The sequence below is a fragment of the Thunnus albacares genome, chromosome 19, assembly GCF_914725855.1.
Source record: "Thunnus albacares chromosome 19, fThuAlb1.1, whole genome shotgun sequence".
NCBI lineage: Eukaryota > Metazoa > Chordata > Actinopteri > Scombriformes > Scombridae > Thunnus > Thunnus albacares.
The window spans coordinates 7,454,814-7,476,058 of record NC_058124.1 but is presented as its reverse complement, the minus strand read 5'-3'; the positions used below and the strand labels follow the sequence as shown (position 1 = coordinate 7,476,058).

General features: G+C 39.7%; 1 protein-coding gene across 1 annotated transcript; it reads left to right on the top strand.

Moving 5' to 3' along the window:
- Window positions 1-1,696: 1,696 nt before the first annotated feature.
- On the top strand, window positions 1,697-4,606 carry med10 (mediator complex subunit 10). Its single transcript, XM_044335575.1, has 4 exons — window positions 1,697-1,984; window positions 2,076-2,159; window positions 3,236-3,338; window positions 3,778-4,606. Exons 1-4 carry the CDS (start codon window positions 1,863-1,865, stop codon window positions 3,871-3,873), a joined length of 405 nt encoding a protein of 134 aa, XP_044191510.1. The 5' UTR covers window positions 1,697-1,862; the 3' UTR covers window positions 3,874-4,606.
- Window positions 4,607-21,245: the final 16,639 nt, after the last annotated feature.

Genomic DNA, 21,245 nt, shown 5'->3' with positions numbered 1-21,245 from the left:
AAACAACAACAACAACAAAAAAAAACTATCTCAAGCATCTTTTAGGCTACATCAACTTAACTGTGTGAAAAATTAAATCGGTAATAACAAAATTATGATTTCTAAAAGGAAAATTGTAATACAAGGACTGACCACACACTAAATGAGATCTCTCTTTAATTATATTATCAAAGTTTCAACCAGCCACAGGTCTTATGTTTATATGTACAGGTTTTTACATATAATCATAAGACAATCAGTGACCCCTATATGTAAAATAACGGAATTATGAAACAGTTTGAGTTACAGCATTCAGAGGACAGCAGTGGAGCATAAGTCTACTGAAGCAAAGAAATACCCCAGTGTTACTGACTTTATCTCGAAAAAGGCATAAAACGTTGTTGTGGCTCCTAAATATGTAGATTTTGGAGCTGGACTATCCTGGTCAAAACAATGTGGTACCAATAGACTGTAGCATTACTTTTATTTTGAAGGGTGTGTTTCCTGGTTTTTTTCTGGCTAACGCTGTGCGGATTGGCCTCTCTGTGTTTACCTGAGAAAACACCCGGTTGGAAGACGGGAATGTACTCTCTACGTCATTAATCGATTCACTTTCACTTTGAGTCTCCTGTTTACCGCAATACAGTCAGCATATGTGTATTTTTTTTATTCTGAGGTCAGAGCTCAGCATTATTCTAGAGGTTAATGCAAACAATTCCAGGAATATTTAAATAGTAGGTTTAATTATAAGCGTAAATCTTTCATGTTTTATAGGAAAAGTCTACAACTTTAAAGAAATGTATTATTCAGATTAATATGCAAACTGTACACAGAATAGTGTATAAAGTGAGTGTGGCTAAATCATCCTCTATTGTCTTATTAGCCCATTTGATTTTATCAGAAGAACATGTACAGAAAGTGAACTCTGCCAACATAACAGTACTAATTTATGTGGAAAAATACACGTCTGTCAGTGGGATCTTATGTATTTTCACAGAATTATTTGTGGAGAGGATGATATGAGGCAGTTCAGTGTGCACTGACCAGGGAAGTGAGAAAAAAAATCAAATAATAATTTCAGTCCTACATGAATTGGTTAGTTTACTGAAGTCTGTGAATACTAACTAATAATTAGAAAAAAATAGGCCTACAATGTCTTGGGCTTTGTCAGGCTTTAGGCTACATATTTCCCTAAAGAGGGAATGGACACATGTTTGAATATAGAATTGCATTTAAGTTTGTGGGGGGTATTTAGGATGTGTCTTCTTAATTGTCTTTTTTAAATGATCCTTAACACATCTGCAAATTAGCAGTATAATACAATACTCTGCTGTCTAATATAACACAACTGGAGACATGTTGATGCTTTGTAAAAAACAAACAAACAAATAAACAAACAAACTTTTACAGAAGTAGTGTAGCCTACATGCTTTCACTTTTGATATTTGAGACATAATTGTTTCCACAGCATATACAGTATGTTCAAATTAAATATATTTTCAGTAAGATTTATAGAGGAATAAATAGACCATTTCTGAACATTTGTTCTTAGACAGTACTGTTTTGACAGTTTAATAACTGTTTTAATGTTGTTACATTTTTCTGCTCTTGACAAGGAAGCTGCTTCCTTACTTGGCAGCACGACACTTTAATGCATTTGGCGTCGGAAAACGACATTCTCTCATTTGACGTTGCCAAGGTAGCAGAAGTAGTATCCGCAGCAGCGATTGGCTATTATTCTGCCGCAAAGCACTTTGACGTTGCGGCTGTCGTAGTGTCGGTAGCTAACAGTAAACAGCGGTTATTTGACAAAAGGATTCTTCTTAATCGAGTTATTTATATTTCTTTCTTATTTTTCGTGTGTTTTATTGACAGTTAATGAAATGGCAGAAAGATTCGACAACCTGGAGGAGCATCTGGAGAAATTTATCGAGAATATTCGACAGTTGGGGATCATCGTCAGCGACTTCCAGCCGAGCAGCCAGACGGGACTGAACCAAAAACTGTGAGTCATGTTTCCATGAGCTCGTCATGACGAGTATAAATCTGCAAATTAGACGTATTTTAAATAAGTGTCGATTATTTTTCCCCCTCAGAAATTTCATGATCTCTGGACTGCAAGACATCGAGAAGTGCCGTCAGCAGCTGCATGAGATCAACGTGCCGCTGGAGGTCTTTGAGTGAGTCCAGGACCTGATATATTATTGTGTCTGTCTGGTTGAAAGCCTCGTTTTAAACCCTACTATCGAGTTAAAGCCATGCCAAACACACTGAAAAATCTGATAATTTAAAGTGACGATTCCTTGCCCACGAATATGGTTATTTTACATACCTCATATCAATTTTTCTGTATTGATGAGAGACCCTTCTTACATTCGGCGTACACATACTATACAAACAACATCTACAATTGTCAACTTCACTCTTTTTGTTCTCACTCTGCACAGTGAACTGTAGTAAAGGTCTGTCTTAAAACAACAGTCAGGTGTCTTTATGTACAGTGAAAGAGGTTTTCCTCATTGTAACCACTCCTCCTGCTCATACTGGCTATTAAAAGATCCACTTCAAATGTGCTTTCAATGTAAGTGATGTGGACCAAAATCCACAGTGTGTCCACTACAGTCATTTTGTGCAAAAATGCCTTTAAAAGTTAATCTGAAGCTTGTATGAGACTTCAGCAGAGTGAGTTAGTTATATCAAGTGGATATCTGCCACATTAACAGTCTTTTTAGCATCACATTCCCTCTTTGTGTTTCCTCAGACAGTGTTTCCCTGTTGAGTTGCGGTGGAAGTATAGTAACAAAAAGAGGGACTTTGCTTTGGCACTAAAAAGACTGTAATGTTGAAATATATCTACTTGATTTGAGGAGGACTGTGGATTTTGTCCCCCAAGTGCATTATGAAGGGATTTTCTCATGGCTAGTATGAACAAGAGGAATGATTATGGGAAGAAAAACTATTTCACTGTTCATTTTGGCTCCTCACTGTTGTTTTAAGACAGACTTAAAAAAATGTGAACCCATCCTTGGTGGTGGCGAATTGTTGGAATAATAAAGATAAGCAAACAAAACTTTGATAACATAAAGCAAACCAGAAAGCATTCTGAAGTGATCTAGTCAAGGCCAGGAGTCTCATAAGATATGGAATGTGCATTTGCAAGGCCACATTACAAAATGTTGATAATGGCATGTAGAATGTTTGTGCTTCATATCTTTATCATAGTCCCCTCCGCTGATATTATGCTGTGTGTTTGTAGATACATTGACCAAGGCCGAAACCCTCAGCTGTACACCAAAGAATGTCTGGAGAGAGCCTTGGCGAGGAACGAGCAGGTCAAAGGGAAGATTGACACCATGACGGTAAGAGATAACGCCAGGGTTGCTGAGATTCAACACTGACACTACAAGAATTTACAGAGCCTTTAAACTATTTCACTGATTTTCATGCTCCTATACACATATTTGGTGGTTCCCAAAAGATAGTATTTTCCTCTCAAGAATCATCTTCACTATATAAAAACCTATGTTTTGAAGATCTTTCTCTGTCAAGACGTCGATATTGATGACAAATGAATTGTCTAAATCTTTTTTGTACTTTAGTAGATGCTTTGCAAGACAAATTTAGTTTAAGTCTATATTTTTTGTCTGTTTTCAACCCTGCAAGAGCAAAAGGCAGATTTGTTTTGGGCAAAAATGATCAGGTTTTACAGGTTTGTGACATGAAAGTAGTACCTGAAATAAGAACCAGTAATAAATCAGTTATACACCAACATTTGCTGTCCTATTTGTTTCATTCCAGAAATTCAAGAGCCTCCTTATCTCCGAGCTCGGCAAAGTCTTTCCAGAGGAGATGTCCAAATATAAGGCTATACATGGAGACGACACCCCCTCCTAGTGACTGCTGCACCAAGACCCCCGACCTTCAACCTGTGACCCTTGAATTGAAAGCCTGGATGGAGTTAGACCGAGCAGGATCCTCTGCGGTTGCCAGCAGGATGTGAAAATAACTTGTTATTATTTCTCATAAATGTTGTGATGCTGTTGCTGACCAGTATCCACAGGGAGAAGGTTTTAATTTCTTCTCAGCAGCCTGACTCAGCCAATCTTGTCCGTTCTCCTGTTTATCAAAACTTTTTCATTTAAAGGAATATAAATACACAGCAAACGTATGGGAGAAGTAGAGAGGAGAAACAAATAATTTTCCGCATCGGGTCGTTGCGTTTTCCAGGAGACACATTTGCTTTTACTGTCCCTGTTTTTGCATGGACACTTTAATTTAGCAGCAAAGTATTTCTACAAATCCCAAACTGTACAGGAGAAAACGCTGCCCAGCGCCTTTCTGATTCTACATTTAGGAATTTACTTCATCGGTTGTACATACGGTATATTTATACACTCTACCTTTTGTAATGCTTCCTAATAATTGTGCAACATACATTTGTACCACACACAGTTCATAACATTTTGTATCAAGCTCAGGTTTCTAATGGCCATGATAATTGAATGCAGATGTTATTTGATGGTAATTCTGTGCCTGATCACTTGACATGGTCAGAAACGAGTCCACTCTTTATTTGTAACTTGTTTGTATTATAATTTTTGTTAATAAATGATCCTTGTTGGACTGATACTGTGTTTTGTCTGTTTCATTTCAATTGAAGGATTTGGTTTTTTTGTAACATATAATAAAATTAGTTGCACTCCTAACATTAGTTTGCTATTATAAAATATAAGATGATATGACTGAATATAGCAAATAATACATCAGTAGAATTTGATAATGTATTTAACTATACAATCTTAGAAACAAATCCATAAGCTCACATCAACTGAATCTTTAATATCTTTGAAACATTTATGAAGTGAATATTATGAAATTAATATAAACATTGTGTTTAGAGTGGGCAAGGCAGATATCTTGTGCTAATATTAAATGTCATGATTTTTGTCATCTCTAAAAATGCAAGTACATGGTTCCATAAAACATTATTTCCCAGAATGAAAAGACTGAAATGCTGCACAATAACACCACCACCAATTAGACCACTGCTGAGAGTAGTCCTACTATTTTTACATGGAGTATTTTTCCATATCTAACTTTGCTGCTATTGCTAATATAAATTATTGTAAAATTTGTGCTTATGTGAAATTCTTTTTACAATCACAGGAATGAAGATGATTTCCATAGTGGACAGAAAAAGGACAGAAACATGAGTAATTGTGTCAGTGGGACACCTGCAGACATGACCTGTGTGGACATGACGACGTGTCACAGTGACATGTTCACTTCATCCAGCTCAAGTGTCGTCATCATTGCGTTGTAACTATACACTGCCTGTGTAAGTGTGTGTCTGCCTATCTATATACCATAGGGACAGATGCTCTGGAAACAGACAGGGCTGCGTCACCAGGCAGGTCACAGCCCAACACGCCTCCTCCTGCTGAGGCTTAACCAGAACGACACACCCCTCTGACCCTGGAGGCCGATCCTCTGAGACAGAAGGAGGGAAATGAGGCCTGTTATTGGTTTGTGATCTATGCAGCAGGGTAATACAGACAGCCCTCTTCCATCGCTGTCACCCCTCCCAGAGGATTTAGGAACACGCGTCTCGTTTAGTCAACCGTGGTTTAGTGAGGACTGAGCTTCCATCTTATAGCAGGAGAGGAGCAGAGCCACAGAGGCCATGCTCACATACAAAAGGTTCTCTTTCTTATTTTGTTTCTCAACCTAATCTTTATCTGTTGCTTGAAAGCATTATAATTTGGGTGATAACATGGATAGTTCGACCATCACAACAAACCTTAATACCGGCTTTAACATGTTACTGTAGCATATTAACATTATACTCTTCTCATTCTTGGTTCTCAATATTAAAATCTGAATTATGGGCACATTTTCATGTAAAGAAATATGCAATCAGAAGACACTTTTGCTGTTGAGTTCATAATTTCCTCTGGCAAGGACTGTTACATGCATGAAACATCAGTGGGATATGTTCAAGGTACAAAAACTTACACTTTATTAGCTACATTTATTAGCTTTGCTAAGCTTAACGGAGCTCTGAGTCCAGTGTGCAGTTAGCTTTCTTTTGTAGTGATTTTATCATTTATTCATGGTCATAGTTCCAATATTAAAGGATATATTCACATTTTTCCCAAATATATCTCAAAACATTAGTCACATGCCCTCTGTGTACATGAGGTTATTAGTTGTAGTAATCATTTCTCCTTCCTTTAGTTGTAGCTTGAAGATGGTGGATTTTGTCCCCCATCACTTCCATTGGAATCCTGTTACTGTGTTTAGGGAGAAAGTGAGGTGAATTTTAGAGGCGGTGTAATTGAATACTAAGTCAATAGAAAGACAGGAAAACACATCCCCAGGACAGGTGGGATTTGCTGCAAAGATGCATCAATTTGTAAATGTTTCAACTTGAGCAAAACATTTGTGCGTATCCCAGGGCTTATCTGTTTCATACAGAGACAAGAGGGGATTGGGGTGGAATTAAAAGATAGAAGCAGAGTTTCTGGTGAGTTTTGAGTTCACACAAACACACAGACACTGTTGGTGTGTCTGGTGCAAGCTAGCTTACAGCTAACATCTGTACAGGTGGTACATTGGCTGTTAGGGGTAAAAACACATGAACATGGTCCAGCGGTGAAATTTGTACAAAAGATAATAAGCAAAAATTCACTATGGGCATGTGTGTGTGTATGTAAGTGGATGAATGAGCAATGCATTGTAAAGCGCTTTTGATAAAAGTGCAATATAAATGCAGTCCATCGAAATCTGATCCAAAAGGGACCCAAGGACAGTACCAACTAATCGAAAATGACCCAAGGACATTTATATTAGTCATGTCGGGTCAGGTCTTGGTTATTGGGAAACGAGTGGACCCATGAAAATCTGTAGCTGGCAATCACCAACTGTGGCAATTATACAGCAGAATTAGTAGTTTGGGAATGATACATTGATGTTTTAAAATATTTATTAAGGTAACACCTTTAACCTCAAAAGTCTTATATGTACCTAAAGAAACAGGAAATCCATAACACCATCAGCATTGAGTGAATTGCCGTCAGCAGCTTCTATTCCTCTGTTCTTAATTTCTATTTCTAGCCTATTTTCCTTGCTTATGTCCTATTTTCACCTTTGAGTCTAGATGACGAACATCCACACTGCAGCGAGTCACAGCAGCAGTGGTCAAGGGTACCTTTTCAATCCAATAACAAGCCAATTCAGAGAGCTGAGAAATGAAATTAAATGCTGTTTTTATCCAGTTTGTGTTTGTGTCTGCACACACCATGACATTTCCTTCACAGGGTGACACTGTGTGCTCAAGCCTCAAAGATGTGTGTCGTGATGCTTGACTAACCAGAAAAGGTAGGGAGGGAGATGGAGAGAGTATTTTACTGTAAATATCTGTCTGTATGAAGTGCTGAGGTATGTTGGGTGACTCATCCAAGGTGAGCAGTCTTTCTCTCTCCTCTACATGTCTTCCCTCCTTTCACCTCCTCTTCTTGTGCGCTCAGGCCCGACACCCCCGAACAAACATCCTCCTCTGTTACCTAGGTTACCTTCCTTTCCTCTTTTTCAACGACCAGACACTTTTCCTTCTTTAGCATCTTTCTCTGCTTTCCTTGGGAACAGTGTCGGAAGGATGTCAGCAGTGTTGATTGAAATGATTCATGTGGAGGTGGCTCCTCTTCCCTTTTGTTATTGTTGTTGATGTGAAAGGAGGACAGAGTTCATATAACACACTGGGTGGAGTAAATACCGTAATTGCCAGACCCTGTGATATTTCATTTTGCCTGCTGGAACAGCCCTCCATTCTCCAATTTCACGGTGTAAATAGGACGCTCAACAAATTGCTTTTCAAAAACAAAGGCATGAGTGGACTGCGCCACTGACTTTGTCCTGCAGGTATCACATTGTGAAGGAGTGTTTGGTGTAGTATCAGGTGATCTGTTGCCCTTGCAGTCTCTAAATAGTTAATTAAATCCCCTGAAAACATGAATTTAGATCAAAGAAAGGCAGCTTAACAATGACATCCAATTTGTGATCATGACAAGGCAAATAACCCCCAATATGAGCAAGAAATCTTTTTGCTTCCGGGATGTATTATTTAATAACTAGATATGTATGTATGATCTAACTATATGTTTATTTAATGAAGATCTTAAAAGGTGCTTGAACTCTATAGTGAGCGAGTCTTCACATCACCTATGCACTGTTACTCAGTGGAATCTCTTAATGAGGTTTTTTTGATAGGTCGTTCTGGGGTTTACCACCTGTAGACTAAGATAAGAATGTAGTACGTCACTTTCTATTAGAATTCAAACCCTTTAGGATTCTAACAAAGTCAAACAACAATTACTTTATTAGCCTACAAAACAAAACCTACAACTTCCATAAAATCTGAACAGCGCAAAAGGTGTGCATCATAAATAAGGTTTGTCCATTATCCATGATGTTCAACAATGCTTTTTTCTCTTAAACCTGCATTAAAAGATTTTTTTTGGCCATTTTGCGCAAACACAAGAAGCTGTAAATACAACCTTTTAAGTTGATATAGCAAACAGCTGCTTATTTACACGTCCAGCAGAGCAACATTAGTGTTCATTTGGAGTCCTTTTTTTTGTCATTTGATGAATGTAAGTCAAGTATTAACCGTCTTTTTAGCTCTGTTTGGCAAAGAGGCTATCTGGCTCTCGCTGATAATGCTCCACTATGTTCACCAGCTAATTGCTAATATTGTCTGTTAGCCATTTGGTGCTAGTCAGATAGAAAAATGCTGCCTGCTGTGGCTAGAAATGAAGGTGAAGAGAGCAGTGAACCAAAACAACAAGCTGAAAGACACTGAAACGCTCTGTTGAGCTGAGGTGAATTGCAGAGTTGGCTGATAATTCTCAGTGGTTTCATCACTACAAGTGATACCTTTGCCATTACACATGGTGAATTGATCCATTGCAAATATAAAAATATTGATCAGACCGGTGTTAACAAGTTTTTAGCTTCAATCTCTGCTGTCTAAAAAATGCTGTTCGGCCCTCCCAGTTCTATCATCCTTCATCACAATCATGATGTTTTAGCTCGTCACTTGACTGGCATCAGTATGTCACGCTGGGTAGACTAAATAAACAACAAAATTCCATTACTTTTTAAAAATGTACCATCCGTGACAAGACATTAGGGGAACATGGTTATGTTGCAGGACTGGGATTTTAGTAATTTGCGCTATAAATGTTAATGTGATTTTGAATTAGATTTAGCTACTTCTGGAACAGAAACTGTAAGTTCTGGCTTCACTTTTGCTTTCTGTTCTGCAGACAGAACTGAGTTTAGCATGTTTTACCCTCCGCCTTGGCAATGTGAGGCTTTCCCTCTTTGTGCCCGCGGAGTGTTAGACCGTTAGAGGCTTGGCCATGCTTCATCGTTTGTTGGATCCATTACATTTTATATATTTTTTATTTTATGTTCATGCAAATGCTTTAGGATTTAGGGCTGGAACGGCAGTTGAAATGTAAAATCCTCCCGTGCCCTTGGGTTGGTGCAGGAAACACAAAGGCGGGGGCTGCTGCCTTTGATGCTATTAGCATAATGTCTTTCTGATGCTAATGCTAAGTGCCTCAGACTGACCGCTGAAGCTCACACGGCCCACAGCCATGATGGGCTTACATAGCTGCTGATCGCTCGCTCCTTCTCTCTTGTCTCTAGCACTGTGACTACCACCTGTCTTGCCTCAGCTTAGTGACCGTCATTCACCTTCTCAATGAGGGTCAGGAGGCGGACCCCCTCTTCCTTCTGTCACCATGGTCACCATGGAAACACCCCTCCCATTCTCCGTCAGCCACCCTTTCTCTCTTCTCTCTGGACAATGGTCTTTGCTATGTGTATGTGTGTGTGTGTGTGTGTGTGTGTGTGTGTGTGTGTGTGTGTGTGTGTTTTGGGGTAATAGGCCCAATCTCATTACAGCTGATTTGTGTTGGTGATGCTACAGTACTCCAGGGCTCAGATATGAATTGTAAACCACATCACAGCGGGGAGCAACACTCCTACGTACTGCTCTCTGAACATCTATTAACTCCACACACCCACACACACACACACACACACATGCATAAGCGCACAGTGTGAGTTAAGTCAGAGAGCCTTGCTATGGAGGTGAGCAGGGCCTGACTGTGTTGCAAACAGTAATAAGACACACAAGACAAAGGCTAGGGGTATCTGTGTGTGTGTGTGTGTGTGTGTGTGTGATGGCCAGTAATCGGATGATAAAGACACTAAATGGAAACTATAAATTAGCCCAATGATGTCTCCTCGCACCTGCCTCAGTAAAGCACCAGTCAACAGTGGCAACTGAACAACTGCACAAAAAGAAAAAAAACAACAAAAAACACCACAGATGGAAGTTAATAGATGTAAAATATTATTTTTCATCTCCGCTTTGTGTCCCAGCTGCCGGCATGTGCACATCCCCTCTCTTCTCTCTCCTTTTTTTGGATTGCCATTTTCATCTGATGCCAGGCTGATTTGCTGACAAGCCGTAGAGAGTGGGAGTGAACAAGACAGAAAGATAGAAAGAGAAGAAAGAAATAGAGTGGGGTGGGGGTGGGGGTGGGGTGGGGGGGGGGGAGTTGTTATAATTTCCCTCTGGTTTAATTATCTGAGTCTGTAGACAACCCTACTCTTTCTCTCTTGTCGTTAAATGTTAGAGTTGAAAATGTGAGCCGTCTGTGTGTATATGTGTGTGTGTGTGTGTGAGATGTTCTTTTCCCCATGTGTGTTAATGGCATGCACAAAGGCACACAAGCAGTGCTGAGCAGGGAATAGCGTTCTCCCACTGTAGTGTTTAAACCTTGCTCATTACACAATGAAAAGAGGAAATCAATCATTTTCATCACCCACTGTCACTGTGTGATTACACAAGTCAATGAACCATCTTTTTCATAGTTATGATATACTGTACGCTTGTGTGGTGCTCCTTTCAATGTACCGTGCTGGCTCTCATGATTAGAGCCTCTAAATAATTCTTCCTCTTTTGACAATGCATGGGAAAACCATCAGTGGAGATTCTCACATTTTTATTGCAATTGTGATATTGGTGTTTGCCAGAGGCTGTTTTGGCCTGAGGCAGTGTGTTTTTGGGATATCAAGACAATTCTGTGGGAATTCTGTTTCATTATATATGTGATGTAGTGGTCCTCTTTATCTCATGCAGTGTATCGTGTAGCTGATATGTATTTGTTATCTATCAGCAATCAAACAGCAATAGATATTTTTCACAGCAGACATTCTGACCCATCATACAGTAGCATGAAAAGCACACATGTAATTACATTAATGACGGCTCACTTCAATTTGAAGTGTTCCAGTATGCCAGCACACACAATAGCAAAACCCTGGAACCAGCTCACCTCAATGGATTGCAATCTTTATAAATGTTATTAATTACACCTGTGTTTTCTCTGCTGAAAAATGAAACCTCCTCAGAATCACAGATCATAAAGATCATGTCCAGTTCAAGTTTGGTGAACTTTGACCCTCAAATTTGCACCCCTTGACCAAGACCAATATCATGCAGTTTTGACAGTGTAGAAGTTCCATAATAGAGGACGCAATTGTAGCTCATTAGCTGTGTTGCACCATTCACTATTATTTAACCTTCTCTACTGGTGTAAAATACTGCACGATATGATTCGCATGGTTATTATTTTTTTATTTTATGTTCATGATATTAATATTTTGGTATCATTGTTATTTTTTTTATTTGTTGATTATGTCATTGTGTGATAAAAAAATGTGCTTCCGGTGCACTGTCTATATAGAGTACAGGTGTCATCAATCTGTTCTCATTACTTCCACCTTATAAAGACCCTGTGAGGTCAAAAACATCCTGCATTTAAAAAACAGTATTTCCCACTAAATGAAAGCTTTTGATATAGCTACACCCTCACTCTGCCTAGGAGTGCCTTTATTTATGCACTTTATACTTTTACTTCTACTATATTTCATAGAAAACCTCGTACTTTTCACTCCACTACATGTATTACAGGCTGAAGTCTCTTTGCAGATTAAGACACAAAACATGGCTCTGTTTATAAAATATGAGCTGCTGCTGATTAAACTACCCCACAATAAATAGAGTAGTGAAAATTACCCTCACCTCCGCCAGTTACATTCAAATCCTTCTTATATCAGTAATAATGAATCTAATAATACGATATATAACAATCTGAAAGGGTAAATTCAGCATAATGAGTGCTTTTACTTTTGATAGCAAAGCACATTGCTGTTTACATTGTAACATTTATGCAGGACTTTTACTTCTAATTGAGTATTTATTCCACTTTTTTATGGTATTGCTACTTTTACATAAGGAGTATGAATGAACTGCATTAAATAACAGATGTATTATGATGGTTTGTATTAGTGAAACAGAATGTATATAAAGGCAAATGTTACTGATCATTTTATGATGGCTATGTGAGATTAATAGGTGGTGTCCCAAGTGGTCTAGTGAAATGTTAATTTGTTTCTTGAATAATTTCCCCTTTAGTCAGCTGCTACACATAACCTCTATTGTCCTCAGGGTGTCTCTTTTATCCCTGTGGACACACACACACACACACACACACACACAAACACATGCACACACACGCCAGGCTCCATAAAACTCACAGCCACGCCCTGCCTTTGTTTCGCCATTTGGCTTCAACTTCTGCCTTCTGACGTGACCCCCACAGAGGTCATCACAGAAAATGCCAAGCTGGTCGACCCCCCACCCCATTTCACCCCTACAAACATGCAGCACGCACCCCACCACACACAGGGTGACTGGGCCACATGCACATCACACAAACTTCCACCCACACACATCTGACCGTGGGCCAGACATATACATCAAGACGCCTGCAGGGAAGCAAGAGAGAGACAGAGAGACAGAGAGAGAGAGAGAGAGAGAGAGAGAAAGAGAGAAATAAAGAAAAAGCATATGCAAAACTCTGCTATAAAAATGATAATATCTCCAGAGGGTTCACAGAAAAAAACACAGGATTAGTCTTTACTTTGGATAACTTTCAGCTGGTTTTAAGATTTTAATGAGCATATGTAAGTCTGGAAACAAGCCAAAATAATTGAAAGAAAGCCCCAAATTCAAAACAAAAGCTTCCAATTGGCTAGATTAAAGCAGTCAGTTAATGTTTTTGTTTGTCTGTTGTAAAACTTTATTCATTTTTGTTGCTTTCTCTGTTTATTTTTGCACTGATTTATCTTAGCAATTTGCTAATGTTCTCTGTAAAAAAAAGCATGTAAAGTGTTAAGTATTATTGTTATGTCCAAGTGACGATGCAGCAGCTGCAGTGTGGTAGGGCTGAGGTCACAATCAGAGAGGAGTCTCAGTGGAGACCCTGAGTGAAGCATTCTGGGAGTTCTTAGGGATGCAGGTTGAGGTCTTGGGGGATGATGGATACAAAACGTATAATGGGCATATGTGTGTGTGTGTGTTTGCAGGAGTCGTGTGTGTGTGTGTGGAAGGGGGTGGTTGGGGACCAAATGAGGTTGCCACCAGCATAATGAGGGCAGAAGTGTGTGTGTGTGTGTGTGTGTGTGTGTGTGTGTGTGTGTGTGTGTGTGTGTGTGTCTGTATTCTGCAATATGACTGGCCACTGTGTAATGGGCCAAGTAGGCCATATTGTTTCCGGCTCGTGCTGAAGTCCCCATGGCAGCAGATGTGGTGTTACACAGCAACAAACAAAAGCTCTTTAATCACTGTCTAGGATGTGTGTATGTGTGTTTGTGTGTGTGAATTTCTTTTTCTGCCAGGCTGTTTTACATGTATGCATTTTTTTCTGTCTGCTTCTTCCATGTGTATTTTGGTGTTTCGGTGTGTGTACTTACGTGTGTATATTTGCAAGCCAGTTGTGTGTACAGCGGTGTGTGAGCTCCCTGGAGTGTGTGTGTGTGCATATTTGTGTGTGTTCGTGCTGGGGCAGCATGGGGTCTTCACAGTGGTCTCATTCAAAGTGTAGCTTGGGGGGGCTATTATGTGACACCACCATAATAAAACACCAATACCAGCTTACACTACCCTCTGATTCTGCTTACACTCATGCATACTGTGCACACAAACACACACACATGTGCACACACACTCTGCTTGAGGCATCATTCATCTCCAGAGGTTCAGAAACAGCCTTATAGAAATGATTTACACCATGATGATAACACTATTGAGTGTGATGCTCACTTAAACACAAAAGCAAATACACACACACACACACACACACACACACACACACACACATACACATAGCTTGGAAAAGCTGTAGGTAGACCTGTGGTAATCTGATAAACAGAATTCAGTTTGTCCTGTTTCTCTGGATCCTCCCTACAATTACGTGGGATATTTGATCAGGTCACAGGCAGTTTGTATTGTATTGCCCCCCCCTACACACATACACCTCGTCATGGATGACTCAAACCCACACTGCCTGAACCCACCTGCTACCTACACTTGACATATTACAAAGTACGATAGGGACAAAAGAAGCACAGAGTCATCCCTCCTCTCGATCTCTCTGTCTCCCACTCTCTCTGTTTTTGCCTCTCACAACTTGTGTCTCCATCAGCGCGGACAGTTTTGTTCTTTCCGTCCTCATCGGAGGAGGGTGGGATGACGTTCCAACATACTGTAATTCATCAAAATCTTAATGACTCTGGATGAGGTCCTGATGTTGGCTTATAGGCAATTTCATTTCCACTTTGGATGTCAAATGCTGTATTCACATTCCATGGGAGAGAATACCAGATTTGCATTGGATAATGCTGTTAATCCTTGCATGAATGACCTATGTTTACATTACTTTTACTTCATATGGTCATGTAAATAAGTCTCTAAAAAAGCTATCGCTATATATACTGACATTCTTAAACCACTGCAAAAAGTCTTTGAAGGAGGGTCAGGCTGAGTATATGGGTGACAAAGGTGTATCCTGTCTCCAACTAGCAGTCAACAATAGTTTGTTTCAGTCAGTGTTTCAGATGGAGATTTTGTCCCACACTTAAAAATGACCACCCACCATCTTTAACTACCTTAAACAAGTAGTTTTAATTGTCAAAATTCAATAAAGTGAGAAGAAATGAGAAATCCTGCACACTGCTGGTCACTTGTACTTACTTCATTCTGGCTGCTTTCAGACAGACAGCAGCACTGCTTTGATGGGTGCCAACACAGGGGCAGCAGCAACAAAGTGCAGGGTCGTCCAGCAAAAAAGTTGAACCCGGCCCAGTGTGACATCACTTGGTTCACCAAATATATGCAGGGACACATTCCTGGTAGATTATTTTGTAACGTGAATGCTGTATTTCTACTGTTTGTCTAGTGCTTGTCACAACAAAAGATCATCGTCACCCTGATAAACATCCAGAGCAGTGAAATCTTATCTTATGAACTCAAATTATCTCTTGCAAACTGCTGCAGTGTTTTGGCTTCTGATAAGCCTTCAAAATCATGGATCTCTTACTCAAAACCAGTCTTCCCAGATCACCAGTATCTGAAACAATTCTTCAACAGTGCTGCAAGTTGCATTTTTCACCCACTTAACGACATTTTGGATTGGTAGACCATTATTAGACAAAATTCATTACCAGATGAGATGCAAATCTTACCTGCTGAAGGTCTATCAACCAAAACACTGTTGCTGAATTAGGTGAGTACGAGTGGCTAACAGTCTGAGGGATTTCTGGGTTCTTCTCAATATTCTCAGATTTTGGTCCTCCGCATGTATCATTAAGCTTTTTTGGTGTGCAATAACTTTTTGGATGTTTCTTGCAGGTTGTAAACACACCAACAGTTATGCCATATGAGATACCATGTTACTGGGGTCAAAACTGAAGATGGGCCATAAGCTGTGGAGGATGTTTATAACAAAAAGTTTGGGCTGTTTGCCTTGGTTTTACCTGCAAAGACTAACCTGGAGGTTTGTTTTCAACCCGTAGGGTATGATCGTTTGGACACTCATAATACTGCAAATCTCCCATTAATTAAATGATGAAAGCATCAGAATCATTGATTCTTATCCAACCACCGTTTAGACAGGAGTTTCTGTGCAGACTGTTGTAGAAATAGCCTCTTGGAAGGCACTGGAGTGTTTTTGGTAGGACACAACCAAGGAGAGCTTAGTCTGGAATCACACCAAGCCAGGCAGTAATGTAGCAGCTTAGGGAGGAAATGCTGTTGGTATCAGCATGTCACATAATAGTTTCACTGGCGGTGTCCAACAAACCTTAGTGCCAAACGCCTAAATCCTGCTGTGTGTTACCTTCACGGCTGCTGCGCTTTGCCCTTGACACCTGCTGTTCACCAAACACACACCGTGCACTTTCAAACTGCAGCTGAGGCCAGAATGAACTGGAGTAAACATAGATCACCGCCTGGCTAAGCCTAAACTGTCGAATTTAGACCCAGTTAACTTGTGTTCACAGGGCGAGCAGCTTAATGGCTTGTCCTGACAGATAGACCGTCCGTGGCAACACTAGCTGAGAGTTACATAACACTACGTCATGGAGTCGGATGTGGCCTTTCTCTCTGACTCACAGCTGGGAGACCGCTGTTCTTGGAACCGCGACATTTTGAGACATAATTCTAATGTTTTGCCAGTGTTCAGCCTTTGGACACATTAATCTGGAATTAAGATTTGGGCTGTCCTCAAGGAACCTCTCTGAGCATTGTGGTGAATCACCACTAAACTCATTAGACCTGAGAAAAACCTGCAAAGACAGGGTCATGAAATATGTAACAGTTTTTCATGTAAGTTTGACTATTTTCATCTTTCAAGCCCCAAACCAAACACATTTCACAGAGAATGCACTCAGTCAGCTTCATAAATAAGTTACATTTGTGCAGGTTTTAAGATTGGAAATGGTTAAAGGACGTACGTTTTTCTTGCTCCGTCAATGTATGGCTGTGCTGCAGCTCTGGACGAAGTGTCTCCTTAAGGCCTAGAGAAAACGATGACTGAATTAGCAAAGCAGCAGAGAGAAGCAGAAACACCTGCTCACAGTAATGATGCATGCTCGAAACAATCCTTCCAGACAAGGCTGAAAGTAGGCCTCCGTACTGCCTTACATGCCACACCAGGCACCATCATGCATTAAAATCAGTGAATATGTGAGCCTCTGAGTGTTCCTGCATCTGTAGATATGCAAGTGTGACTGCGAGCTGTACCTGTGTGACGTTCAGAAATTACAAGGGAGGGAATTTATAATGGCCTTGTTGCTTGGGCTCTAGTCTCTAGAGTGTTAAGGTGGGAGGATGTGGGTGGATGTTGGGATAGAGAGGGGGGTTTATTTTAAAGTGCACAGTCGTGAGCTGGCCAAATTTAGATTGGCAGCAAACTGCTGACTTTCTTACAACATCAGCACTTTGTCAGTTCAGGGCAGACACGTGCGGAGAAATTAAGAGAACTGAGGAGTAAGGTGCAGCATGTGAAGTCCATGTGGAAAAAGCAGTTTTTAAAACAAAAACCTTGTCCTAATTAGCAAAGATCCAGTTCTCTCACTTTATCTCTCTGTCACCTCTTTTTTGTACTTGAGAAAATTAAAGAGCCACTCTACTAATTTTACAAACAAATGTCAGTTTACTAGTCATGGGACTACTACTCAGCCTGTGAAAACAGCTGTATAATGTCTTCTGTGGCTCTAGGAAGGAACTTTCCGAAGTCTGAAGAAATAACCCTGATGATGTCATCAGGGTCATCTTGCATTGGGCTCAGTGACTACAAAGTAATAATTAATCAGAGTCTAATAAAAATATGCCATTGGTTGATTTATGGGAAATATTGGATCCAGTATTTTTGTTTTTGTTTGACCCATTCTAGGTATCAAAAGTCTTCAGCCTCCTCTGCTTCAGGTTTGACCAATGTTTGCATGCATGACTATTGATGGCAATGTTGGTTGGTAGATCAGTTGCTCCACCACTTTGGTCCAGACAAATCAAGAAATATCATCACAGCAATCAGATCATGGAATTTGGCACAGAGGATGAATCCTAATTCACACAACCTTTTGTACATTCATGGTTACCAGACAAGGTATTCCAATGACACTGGAGATCTCCTGATGCCAACATGAGGTTGACATTAAGGGTTTTGAGTTGGATTTCCATGAAATTTGAAGACATTCATGTTCCCCTGAAGATGAATTCTAATAACTTAGTTGATCCCTTAACATTTTATTCAGCACCATTATCAGGTCAAAGTTTTAATATGTCCAATAGTTTGGTTTATGACCAAATACCTGCAAAACTAATGACATTCCTAATGACAACTTTAGCTGTACTTTGTGTTTAGTGCTCATTAGCAAATGCTAGCATGCTAACCTGCCAAACTAAGATAGTTAACATAGTAAAATTATACTGGCTTAACATTAGCATGTTATCATTGACATTGAGCATGCTAGAATGACTTTAGCCTTCAGCTCATAGCAGCTCTGTGCCAAAGTACAGCCTCTGTCTCTAATCTGTCTCTTGTGAGTATAGAAGTGTAATACAAAATCTCTGGAGTGCCTCTTTAAGAGTTGAACGAAGGAGCTAATTAGGATGTGGTCCCCACATTTGAGACACAAACATGTAAATTATAAAGATCAAAACTTTAATTGAGTAAAGGTTGCTAAGGTTATTTGCTATGATATACTGTAAGTGCAGGCTTCATATCCCCCCCAAATTAATTTTTATCCCTTTAAAGGTTTATTTGACACATTCGTGAGCTGATGAGGTCAAGGTCAGACTTGTCAGATCAACAATCATTCACCTTCCCCATTGTCATGAGCACAAATTTATCTCAGACCTTTGTACATCAATCTATTCATCCCTATAATAATTCTCATGTGAGAACGTGGGCTTAAACTGCATCTCAGATCATTTGTGAGTGTGCTGGGACTATGGACTAATCCCTTCTCAAAAACCTAGCAGCTTTGCATTTAATTTTTTCAGCCCCTCTGCCTTCATCTTTCTTTTCCCTTTAACCCACTTTCTCCCTCCTCATGCCTTGACACATTGAAAAGCAAGATCAGTGGTAAGGATGTCTCTGGCTTTTCTTATCCGTGTCCATGAGCTTATTTAAGACAATTAATCTGTCTGGGTTTGTAGGTTTTAATGCCTCTGCTAGAGTACAGAGTATAGAGCCTGTGTATTAAATGCAGGAGATTTTTAGGGATGTTCATTTTGTTTGTGTTCCTTGTATGTACTACAGCTTTCTGCCTACCGAGTCAGGACTACTACTGCTACTACTACTATAATCCTCTCTCACATCACACGTGCTTTCACACCATCACACATACACAAAGACATGCATGTACTCTGACTGAATACATCTTTTTATACATATTCATCAGTCACAGTAAAAAAAAGCATTTTTATTCAAACACAGAGTCCTTTATTAAAAGTCACCCTTTCATCTAAACCCGTTGCTGCTGTTTCATCTGTGATCTTTTGGCTTCTGTTTCTCATCAAAGTATCAAGAAAATCCCTAAATAAAATATCACAAGCATAGCACTTTGTCTCTGTGAGGTGCTGAAAGCAGCACAGACCTGGAAATAGCATTGACATGAGCCAGACATTCACAGAAAATCTCAACAAACAACATGACGATATGGTTGGACGTAGTCGTCTATGTAAAGACCAGACAAAGGTTCAGCATCTTTATTTAGAAGCAGAGGTCACCGTCACTCCTTTACTCCATGCCGTTCACCTGGCAGGAATAGGATGGGATGAAGATGGATTAGACAGTGATGTCATGAATGCATGCTCTAGGAAAGTGTCATTCCGTGTTGGACATACGTCACAGCGGCTCCTGGAAAAATAGAGCTTAAGAGAACTTACTCCAACTGGATGGTGGTGTGTCAAGGCCTTAGCTTTCTTCTGGTGTGTAGAAAAGTAGGCTAATCTTTATTAATTAAACCAAACCCTCTTTACCGCATTTTAGCATTAGTCTCACTAGCATTGTTGGCACTAGCATTAGTGGGGGAGTTGTGTTAATTGTAACAAGCACTTCTGTGTTGTTGTGAAAATGAGATTTCCAAGTCTAAGATAGACAACTCTCCAGAGTCTGAGAGGAATAATGAGCACGCTCACCACTTTCTTACAGCCTGCAACAGACACACACATTTGCTCACACTAGCAGCTCTGTAGTACTATTACAGCCTTCTACTGCTCCAGAGAGTGATGTGATGGGGGGTTTAGTGATTTTCACAAAGGCACCTTGATCAACTGTCAAGGGAGGAGAGAACACATTGCTCACCTGGGGAGTTGAGACAGTGACTTCCTGGTCACACGCCTCTGTTTTTTTTTTACCTCCAGGCTACTACTGATGTAACTTACCTTTCATATGACACCAACCTGCCTGCAGGATGATCAGACTGTGATGGGATAGAGAAAACTGCCACAGTACAACCAGGTGTACCCCAAAAAGCAGATCACTGATTGAAGGTGACCAGAGATACATTTGTCCACATTTCTAACAAAGTGTAATAACAACACATTTCCAAATCACATAAACATATGTATGTGAACAAAGAAATGATAAAATAAAAACACAAACACCCAACAAGGATATGCACACAAACAGATGGCAGGCAGCTTGCACATTAATATACTAATAAAAATTGTATTGTGGGGTGATAAAAGCATGTAATAAAGATGTATTTACTATTTGTTATGAAGAATCAATATTATGAGAGGAAGTGATGTGTGCAGCTATTTTCATTTTGTTTTAGGGAGGAGAAATTTAATGTCATTTTTGGCACTGATAACAATTTAAAAATTACTTTTTAGTATTTATGCCGACAGTGAAGAGGCAGACAGGAAACAAGGGGACAAAAATCCAAGCCGGTATCAAAGCATGGACATTGAGGTTATGTGCCTTAACCATTTGGCTATTTGGCCCCCCTTCACTGAAGACATTTTAAAAGAATAGTTTGATATTTTAGGAAAATATGCTTATTTGCTTTTTTTTACTGACAGTTAGATGAGAAGATTGATACCACTCTCATGTCTGTATGATAAATATGAAACTAGAACCAGTAGCTTAGCTTAGCATAAGCATACTGGAACAGTTAGCCTAGCTCTGTCTGTAATTCTAAAAACAAACAAACAAACAAACTAACTAACTAACTAACAAAAAAGTCAAATCTTCCTGTATTATCTCTTTTACTCAATCTGTACACAAACTGAAATGTAAATGTATGTAAAAATATATTCTTAAGGGGAATTA

Coding starts and splice junctions, on each gene's coding strand:
- med10 (XM_044335575.1), top strand. CDS start 1,863: ATGGCAGAAAGATTCGACAACCTGGAGGAGCATCTGGAGAAATTTATC. Junction 2,160..3,235: donor GTGCCGCTGGAGGTCTTTGA/GTGAGTCCAGGA, acceptor GTGTGTTTGTAG/ATACATTGACCAAGGCCGAA. Junction 3,339..3,777: donor GGAAGATTGACACCATGACG/GTAAGAGATAAC, acceptor GTTTCATTCCAG/AAATTCAAGAGCCTCCTTAT.